The sequence below is a fragment of the Pygocentrus nattereri genome, chromosome 2 (assembly GCF_015220715.1).
Source record: "Pygocentrus nattereri isolate fPygNat1 chromosome 2, fPygNat1.pri, whole genome shotgun sequence".
Lineage (NCBI taxonomy): Eukaryota > Metazoa > Chordata > Actinopteri > Characiformes > Serrasalmidae > Pygocentrus > Pygocentrus nattereri.
In genome coordinates this window covers 13,636,722-13,647,210 of record NC_051212.1, presented here as the reverse complement: position 1 = coordinate 13,647,210, position 10,489 = coordinate 13,636,722, and the positions used below count along the sequence as shown (strand labels likewise).

Genomic DNA, 10,489 nt, shown 5'->3' with positions numbered 1-10,489 from the left:
AACTGCTGGTAATAAGACCTCTGTGGTACACCTTGTGCTCATATTGCTTCTGTGGTCCCATGATCTATACACCTGTGCTCACCCTTGCCACCCAGTGTCGGATTTACATAATTGCACCAACTTTTTCCTACAACAGTAAGCCTGTATTATACTCCAAAAGCCTTTACTATACCCCAAAAGCCTGTATTGTACTCCAAAAAAATTTACTATACCCCAAAAACCTGTATTATACTCCAAAAGCCTGTATTATACTCCAAAAGCCTGTATTGTACTCCAAAAGTCTGTATTATACTCAAAAAGCCTTTATTATACTCCAGATGCCTGTATTATACTCCAAAAGCCTTTATTATACTCCAAAAGCCTTTATTATACTCCAAAAAGTCATTTTTGAGAGGTAACACATTCTTTTATTTCTTGTAGATGTGGATCTGTTATGTACAGAATCCTTACATTCACAGTCACAGTCTCTCTTCCAATAACTGTACTGTCTTTTGGCCATCAGAATAATTGTTATATTGTTATATAATAAAGTTTCCCTTTGTTATTTAAGCCCTGTGTTTGCCCTTAGTGTTTGCTGGTCTTTGTCCTTGCCTTGTTTGATGTATCAGTCTCTGTTGGACGTTTTGGTCTGTTGTTTGAACGGTTTGTGTTGCTCGTCATGTCTGACCCTCGATCTATCCGTGTTGGCTCTATGACCCTGGACTGCCTTGACCATGAACCTGGATTTACCCTCAATAAAAGTCGCTTACCCCCGCACATGCGTCCGCCTCATCGCTCCGCTTTACACTTACAGCTTAAAGTATACTCAACATCTCTTCATGAAATTAGTTTATCAATAATTATGCCAGTTCACCTCCATGAGATCTCCTCAGATTGCTCCAATTTTTGCTTCAAATGTAAACAGGAAAGAAGTACATATAGGCACTGCTTTTGGTCTGTGACAAGACACAGTTTTACCAGGGGAGGGGATCCTTTGTTCCTATTAAACTTTGATATCTAATCTGTACTTGGGTATAAAACAGAGCGCCTGTTTGTTTCTATTAGTACCTCTGGCCAAGAAATGTATTTTACTTTTGTGGTCAACTCCTCAGGTTCCATCTGTTGATCTCTGGTTGTCCCAAGTGACAACTTTGCTTCCATTAGAGCAGCTGACCTACAACTTAAATCAGAAAATGTATAAGTTCTGGCAAATTTGGCAATTGTAAATGTCTTACCTTGAGGCACGGTCCTAAATAGTCATCGTAATATTACTAGTAGTAATATAGAAATAGTAATATTTCTTCCTTTTTTCCCCTCTCCCTCCTTTATGATGTCCACTGTTAACCATGAGTATGTACGTTCCAAGGTAACTGTATCTGTGAACCTGATTATGTGTGCAAATAAAATGGGGGAAAAAAAAACCTGTTCACTGCCTCTGCTGATTTCACCTGGATGTGCTTTTACTGCTGCTGGAGTCAATGATGTTTTCAAAACCTGATGACATGCTTGTAACTTTCCTGCAGATGGAATGTAAGGATATCAATTTGATGGTCAGCAATGCAGGATTATTAAAGATTAAGAGACCCTTGTTTCCCCCACAACGGGGAAATTTCACCTCCTCATTTAACCCATCCGTGAAGTGAAACACCACATACACACTAGTGAGCACACTTGCCCAGAGCGGTGGGCAGCCCAATCTGCAGCGCCCGAGGAGCAGTTGGGGGTTAGATGTCTTGCTCAAGGACACCTCAGTCATGTGCTGTCAGCTCTGGGGATCGAACCGACGACCTTCCGGTCACGAGGCTTGTTCCCTAACCTCCATGAGACATATCTGCTCTTATTCTGTTTTTATTGAAAAGAAGGAACTAAGATTAGTTTGATGAGTCAAAAATGTCAAATGTATTTTTTTTTCCAAGTATAGCACAGTTTCAGCTCAGTTCAGTTATTCTGTACATAAACATTAAAATAAGTTTTTAAAAGTTTAAGATGGAGGTTTATAATCTGGTGCAAAATTGACCAAATTAATTACTTAGTAATTGGAGTAACACCATGACATTTTGCATGGCTGTATAAGATGCCACTTTTCTATGTGGTCTCACCCCTATTTATTCTGAGTGATACCTGTTACCACCAGCAGGTGACAGCAGCCTGTCATTAAACCAAGGCGAACAAAAGCCTGGAGCTTTGGCCAGCATGATGTAACATGACCAACATAATTAGAAGCCCGTTTTATGCACTGACACAGTAATATTAATCTTTTCCTATTAATACACATATTTGTATAGAAGTGTACAAATATGCACAGGAGTACAGGCCTATTTCTTCCTCTGTGGAAGCCTTTTTTCTTTACAAAAAGAAGTAAAAATGTTAATAAATAAATAGACTTCTTGGTGTATTGTATAGTGATGTCACTTCAACAGTTACAGTTTCTCATGCTTTCCTTAGGTGTGTCAAAGTGATGGTTGAAGAGGTAATTAATGCACTTTATAGCCAAAAGTATTCACTCATCTGCCTTCACACGCATATGAACCTGAGTGACATCCCATTCTTAATCCATAAGGTTTAATATGATGTCGGCCCACCCTTTTCAGCTATAATGACTTCAACTCTTCTGGGAAGGCTTTCCACAAGGGTTAGGAGTGTGTTTATGGGAATTTTTGACCGTTCTTCCAGAAGCACATTTGTGAGGTCAGACACTGATGGTGGACGAGAAGGCCTGGCTCACAGTCTCCACTCTAATTCATCCCAAAGGTGTTCTGTCGGGTTGAGGTCAAGACTCTGTGCAGGCCAGTCAACTTCTTCCACACCAAACTCGCTCATCCATGTCTTTATGGGTGTTGCTTTGTGCACTTGGGTGCAGTCACGTTGGAACAGGAAGGGACCGTCCCCAAACTGTTCCCATAAAGTTAGGAGCACGAAATTGTCTAAAATCTCTTGGTGCTGAAGCATTAAGAGTTCCTATCATTGGATCTAAGGGGCCGAGCCCAGCTCCTGAAACACAACCCCACACCATAATCCCCCCTCCACCAAACTTTACACTTGGCACAATGCAGTCAGACAAGTACCGTTCTCCTGGCAACCACCAGACCCAGACTCATCCATCGGACTGCCAGACGGAGAAACATGATTCATCACTCCAGAGAACACGTCTCCACTGCTCTAGAGTCCAGCGGCGGCACTTTACCCCACTGCATTTGGCTCTTTGCATTGCGCTTGGTGATGTAAGGCTTGGATGCAGCTGCTCGGCCATGGAAACCCACTGAACTCCTGAGAGCGACCCATTCTTTCACTAATGTTTGTAGAAGCAGTCTGCAGGCCTAGGGGCTTGGTTTTATACACCTGTGGCCATTGAAGGGATTGGAACACCTGAATTGAAGGATTTGAATGGGTGAGTTAATATTTCTGGCAATACAGTGTATGTTAGCAATTAGTAAAAGCATTTACACATTTTACAAAATCTAGTGTCATTTACAAAGTCTGCTCATAATGATGTAATAGTCCAGATGTTGCAGCCTTGAAAATATTAACTTTGGCAACTTGATCCAGTAGTTTACGGGCTAAAACCATCATGTACCACTGCTTGAACAATGTAGGCAATGGAGTTCATGAGCAGTTTTTCCCTCTCAGTCTATTGCCCTGCAGTTGGCCCCTCCATGCTCTTTATTCTGTTTGAACGCAGGGAGGAGCTTCACTGGGTATTTTGCTTCACACACTTGTATGAGGAAGAGTTTTTCTCTTCCAACCTCCAGCAACGGCAGTAAAAAAATCATCTTTGAGGTGAAACCATGCACAGTGAGTACCTTCAATTTCAAAAGCTTATCATTTTACTACTGTTATCTGAGAGAGTGCTTCATATATTTTACACACTTTACTTTCACTTTCTACAGCATAGTGCGTCAAGAAGACAAGCACGGCTGAAAGAGCACGTCATTAAACAGGAACCCACTGAGTTCTATATAGATGCTCCTGAAATTGTGCATTTAATGCACCAGGGGAGGCATTGTTACTTTTGGGAAATAGTGACTCAAATAGAAAAAAACATTAAAAAAAAAATGTTCATAAACAACTTGAGCAGAAGTGCAGAAGTAGCAGGTCTAAACAGTAATTACTGAGTAACTTACAGAACTGCAGTGGAACTTCCACCAACTGTCAGTGTAAAAACTGAGGATTATTGGGAGTTGTTCTGCTCTTTATGGGGTAATTTGGCTGAGATGTGTGACCAATTGCCAAGCATTTTAGAAAGAAAGAAATTAAACACAACAGAGGGAACTCAGTCAAACATGAAGGACTAAAATGTCAAAAAGTAAATTATGTATACTTGAGTAGAAATACAAAGTAGGTCAGTGCAGGGCACAGTTTGCTAAGTAATTTTAAAAGTATCTGTTTTTTATGCAAACAAATTGCAGATCTGTGTTAAAAAAGAAAATGTCAGCCAAACGTCACTGTTTACACACAAAAAGTGTGAGTTGTATGGTTTACCAGTTAGCAGCTCTTGCTGTGATAGAGCACACCAGTGAGCTGTTTCTAGTCTATGCTGCATTTGACCCTTGGCAGCAGCTACTTGAATGCTGACCAGTGTGGTGAGTGGCACGTGCCATCTCAGCTCCTCTGGCAGCAGCATGTTCCACCTCTCTAGGACCAGCCGCCTGGACAACCATGTTGCCGGCACCTGCCTAAAGCATTGGTGGAGGGCCATGGTCAATGAAACTAAGTTGTCATGTTGTTTTGGTGGCTGATCTACAAGCACCTGTACTGCTTACTCCTCCAGGTCCAGACACAGCTACACTGCAGTGGCTGTTGGTGTCTAGCCAACACAGCCAGTGTCTAGCCAGGCAACCACTCGCAGCTGTGTAGAGTATGGTTGCCAGGCACACCCTTGTCATTGAAGCATGGCATGGAGATGCATGGCACTACCCTCTTGCCAGGCTTCAGCTGTACTCGGCTGCTGAGCTTCACCGTGCTGGTTGGATCCGTCAGGGATTCAAGATTCAAGAGTTTTATTGTCATATGCACACTTTGCTGTTCCTTCATTCAGCAAATATGATCTTAATATAGTTCTGAAAAAAAAAAAAACCCTGAAAATATATGAATAACACTAAAAAAAATAACAAAAGTTAAAAAAATACTGATATATGTGCAAAGTTGAGCTAAAAAAAAAAGTTAAAGTTAAAAAAAGAAAAATGAAAGGTAAAGTTAAAGGGAGTGGTATCCCCTTCCTCTGGGTTATGTCTACTTTTCTGTCTGCTTTCAACTTCATTGCTGCGCTGCTTGATTTCTCCAAATTCAGCAGTGACATTTAATAATGAACAATTACTTCATTAGTTGCAACTACAGCAACAACTGCTACAGTTTTTATCCATGAATGTGATGCCTGGTGGATGGCCACTCACCCTAAGCTCCTCATGGAACACAGACAGACCCCAAGGTGGATGTTACAATACTTTATCCATACAGTCACCAAGGAAAACAGCATTATTATCAGCTGCTAAATCCGCCTCTTGAACCCAGGATGACCTCTCCGCTTTTCACAACTCAACTTCAGCCTAAGGGAACAGCCAATAGCTGAGTGGCTAGTTGATCCCAGCTAAATAAGTACTGTGTGTGTTTTTTTTTTACTATTTTCCTCTTACTTTGTTGTTTTAGAATAAATTGGCAGTTATTTATTACACTTTAAATCTGCTGTGCATGTTTTATAGCTAGCTGCTGTAGTTAACACAGGTGTCAGTCCATACAGTCTCTCCATATAAAACATGGTTTTATCTCAGTTTTAGAGGAAAACAGCCGTATAAAGTCTGTGATACAACATTTTTTTCTTATACAAGTTCCCCATAAACTCATTGTACAGTAATTTTGTCACACTCACATTTGGTTTTCCCTCTATTTTTTTTTTTTTTTTTTTACAGCTCAATGGTATAAACAGTAATCTGATCCAACTGCAGGTGGTGGGGTGTGAGTTGATTTGTTGTGTGCACACCTACACCTGAATATCCTTCTGCAACTTACTCAAGGATTCAAGGATTCAAGGAGATTTTATTGTCATTCGCATCACATGGTACATGAGGTGGAACGAAATTAAGATCTCATGGTCCAGTTTACACCCAAGAGCTGTTATTAAAATAGATAAATAAATAGAAAGTACACAAGAGAGGGAGAGTAGGAAGTTTGCAGCAATATGAAGTCCAGAGTGCAAGTTTGCTATAGCAGCATGATATTGACTTAGAGCAGTGGATAAAGTGTCTAGATAAAGTGTCTCAGTGCAGTTTAAAGTGACAGTGCCTGTAACAGTACTTGTTCTTGTAAGTGTCAGTTGGAATTTAGGAGCCTTACATCTTCTGGTATGAAGCTGTTTCTGAGTCTGGTTGTTTTGCACTTGATGCTCCGCAGCCTCCTGCCTGAGGGGAGCGGGACAAAAAGTGCATGTGCTGGGTGGGTGGGATCCTTCCTGATGCAGGTAGCCCTTTTCCTGCATCTGGAGGTGTAAATGTCTGTGGTGCTGGGGAGGCTGACTCCAGCAATCCTCTGTGCAGCCTTCACCACCCTCTGCAGTGCTTTCCTATCTGCAGCAGAGCAGCTTCCATGCCACACGTTGATGCTGGAGCACACAATGCTCTCCACCACACATCTGTAGAAGGAGGTGAGGACTGCCCTCCCGAGTCCAGCTCGTCTCAGCCTCCTGAGGAAGTAGAGCCGCTGATGTGCCTTCCTGACCAGAGTGGAAGTGTTGTTGCTCCAGGTGAGGTTGCTGCTCAGGTGCACACCCAAGTACCTGTAGCTGTCGTCCACTTCCACCTCAGAACCTCCAATGTGCAGAGGGAGGTGGTCATGATGGCCCCTTCTGAAGTCCACAATCATCTCCTTCGTCTTCTTTACGTTGATGCAGAGGTTGTTTTCTCTGCACCAACCCTCCAGGTGTTCCACCTCCTGCCTGTAGTTGGACTCATCTCTGTTTGTGATGCATCCAACCACTGCTGTGTCGTCCGCAAACTTCACAATATGACAGCCTGGATGGATAGGTGAGCAGTCATATGTAAGCAGTGTAAACAGGAGGGGGCTCAACACACAGCCCTGAGGGGAGCCAGTGCTGAGTGTTATGGTGGGGGAGGAGATGTTGTGGATCCTCACAGACTGCGGCCTGTTGGTCAGGAAGTCTAGGACCACAGCCATACTGTGCAAGACTCAATGGTGCACAAACCTGAAGCGAACACATAGCATTTGTAGTTAGCACTTGCGATATACTCCTTGAAATATGATATTGTAGCATCTTGTTTCGGCTTTTTTGGCCATGGACACGTTGGGACGTGTGGCCATGTGGAGTGGCGAGCGTGGAACCCCACGGGCAGCTTAGCAGCAGCGGTAAGAGACTTAAATTTCTAAGTAGTTATTACTTCATTGACAGCTTCACTCCATCCATCCATCCATCCATCCATCCATCCATCCATCCATCCATCCATTATCTTCCGCTTCTCTGGGGTTCGGGTTGCGGGGGCAGCATCCTAAGCAATGTAGCCCAGACCTCCCTTTCCCCAGCCACTTCCACCAGCTCTCCAAGGGGGATTCCGAGGCACTCCCAGGCCAGCTGGGCGATGTAGTCACGCCAGCGTGTCCTGGGTCTTCCCCGGGGTCTCCTCCCAGGTGGACTTGCCTGTGACACCTCCCGAGGGAGGCGTCCAGGAGGCATCAGGAGGCAAGACCCTGAGATACTTGAACTCCTCCACTTGAGGCAAGAGCCTATCCCTGACCCAGAGAGGGCTCTCCACCCTTTTCCACCTGAGAAAGCTTCACTCCAAATTCTTGAAAATAATTCTCAAACATCAGGATACGCAGAAAAAGGGAAAAGCATTTAAGGCTTCATAGCAAACAAGCATTAGTCTGAGTCGGCCCAGGCTGCCACTGACCAACACACAAAATCCATTTCTTTTATATGTTTTCATCCCGAGATATAACATAGTTTTAAAAAAATAATCAAATTCCCAAACCACAGGTAGGCCCAGGCCTTTTTTCTAAAGAAAACTTGTGGTATACTTGAGTTTCTGTGTGTGCTTTTCCAGGCCAAGTCCCTCACACAATGTCCAAGTGTCCCTAGTTTAGACAATGGGCATGATACAATTTGTAATAATCTCAGGGTTACATGGGCCAAACAGAGAGAACTGCTCACGCACAGAGATAGCCATACAGCATAGTATGATTAGTTATCTAAGAAATAATCTAATCTAAATAATCTAAGAAAATCTCTCACTGGACTGGGCTTGGTGTGGGTTTGTGTTTACACAAACCATTATTTACAATCACTGTGCAGGTGCTGCTGTGGTTCAGTATAAGAGTTCTCATATGATGTTTCCTGCATCTTCTACTTCTATGCTGACACCTGTAGAGGCAAACCTGCTCAGCTAACCTCCCTTTTAAATCCATGACACTGTGTAGGGCTGACACATGTGGTCAGAACACTTTCCCCCTCAATCTCATGACTCTGTAGATTTAACTGTGAGAGGAACTGTCAAATAAAGTCAGAATAATTTTCTGATTGTAAGATCAAATGATTACCAGACTACCTTAACTGGATAAGGTGCTGTTTAAATGGTAGAAATATACTGTACACATAACAGTGAATTTATACAGTTTGAAGGCAATGAATGTTATTTTTATTGTCTGTAGAGGCTGACATTATTAATGTAAGCTAACATTCAAGAGTTGACTGGCAGTAGGGCTGTCACTAAAATCACACTGTGTAACGTGCACAGTTTTCAGGAATTCTAAACTAATTTGCTGAGCACATAAACTATGAGGCCTTACACAGATCAGACGTAACATTCTGACCACCTCCTTATTTTTATGCTCATTTTATCAGCTCCACTTACTGTATAATTGCACTTTGTAGTTCTACAGTTACAGACTGTAGTCCATCTGTTTCTCTGATACTTTGTTAGCCCCCTTTTACCCTGTTCTTCAGTGGTCAGGACCCTCATGGACCCTCATAAAGCAGGTACCATTTGGGTGGTGGATCATTCTCAGCACTGCAGTAACACTGATGTGGTGGTGGTGTGTTAGTGTGTGTTGTGCTGGTCTGAGTGGGTCAGACACAGCAGTATTACTGGAGTTTTTAAACCCCTCAGAGTCACTGCTGGACTAAGAATAGTCCACTAAGCAAAAATATAACAGCATCCTGTGGGCAGCGTCCTGTGACCACTGATGAAGGACTAGAGGATGACCAACACAAACAGTGCAGCAGCAGATGAGCTATTGGTTCTGACTGTACATCTATAAGGTGGACGGACAAGGTAGGAGTGTCTAATAGAGTGGACAGAGAGTGAACACAGTGTTTAAAAGTGTAGTAAGTGGAGCTGATAAAATGGACAATGAGCGTAGAAACAAGGAGGTGGTCATAATGCTATGCCTGATTGGTGTATATAATCATCTACCCATGAAATGCACGTTGTTTAACATAAACCTTCCTTAAACAGCTAATTTGTAATTGTAATTAGAAAACTACGAAAGTGCACCTATATGGTAAGTGAAATTGATCAAATAGATACAAGGAGGTGAATTGAATGAAGTTGCCGATTGATGTAAATTCATATTGTGCTTTAATATTCAAATGTTTGTTGCAGTACTAAAATGTGGTTGCAAGTAGGTTTTCATTATCATCTTTAAATACATACATGTCAATAATGGACATATATAGATATATGTATAGATATAAATATTCTTATTCTTACACTTTATATATATGTGAATTCTCTGCTTTTTAAGGCCCAAGTGAATTAAACATTGTACTACTGGGAAGAAGTGGGGATGGCAAGAGCAGCACTAAAAACACCATCCTAGGGGAGAAATCAGCCCAAGTGTGGTCATCTGCAACTTCTTTAGTGAACCAAGTTAAAGCTCAGAACTTACAGGGAAAAACACTAAGAATTGTTGAAACACCTGGACTGTTTGACACCAGCAGAACTAAAGAAGAGTTTCAGCAGGAGGTAGAGAAGTGCATCACGCACTGTGTCCCAGGACTCCACGCCTTCATCATTATTCTCAAAGTTGGCAGATACACAGCACAAGAAGCAAGAATTCTGGACGAGATTAAAGAACTGTTTGGGGAGGATGTCCTGAAATATGCTGTAGTTCTTTTTACAAATGGAGATCAACTTGAAGATGGACAAACCATTGAAGAGTTTGTACAGCAGGGTGTGGCACTGCAAGAGCTTGTAGATAAGTGTAGAGGTCGAGTTCATGTCATTGATAATAAATACTGGAAGCAGCAGCAGGATGGATACAGGAGCAACAGAGTTCAGGTAGAGAAGCTACTCAAGACCTTAGAGGAGATGGTGAAGGAGAGCAGAGGACAGTACTACAGTAAAGAGATGCTGCAGGCTGTGAAGAAAATGAGAAGATCTCTAAAACTAATTAGATTATTTGAAAATGTCACACACGTGGTGAAGAAATATACTCAAGGAAAAGGTTGGGCAGCTGTAATGTTGGCCTCTGTACTGTTAGTGGGTGTTTATTTTCGTCACACAGT

The 10,489-nt window shown here is 42.3% G+C and overlaps 1 protein-coding gene across 1 annotated transcript in view; it reads left to right on the top strand.

Annotated features, from left to right (window-relative positions):
* Positions 1–3,668: 3,668 nt before the first annotated feature.
* LOC108436867 (GTPase IMAP family member 1-like) overlaps positions 3,669–10,489 on the top strand; it is a 7,849-nt gene continuing 1,028 nt past the window's right edge. The window contains exons 1-2 of the mRNA XM_037534522.1: positions 3,669–3,771; positions 9,727–10,487. Coding sequence (XP_037390419.1) covers positions 3,765–3,771; positions 9,727–10,487 — 768 coding nt within the window. The 5' untranslated portion in view covers positions 3,669–3,764. The remainder of the gene's footprint in view (positions 3,772–9,726; positions 10,488–10,489) is intronic.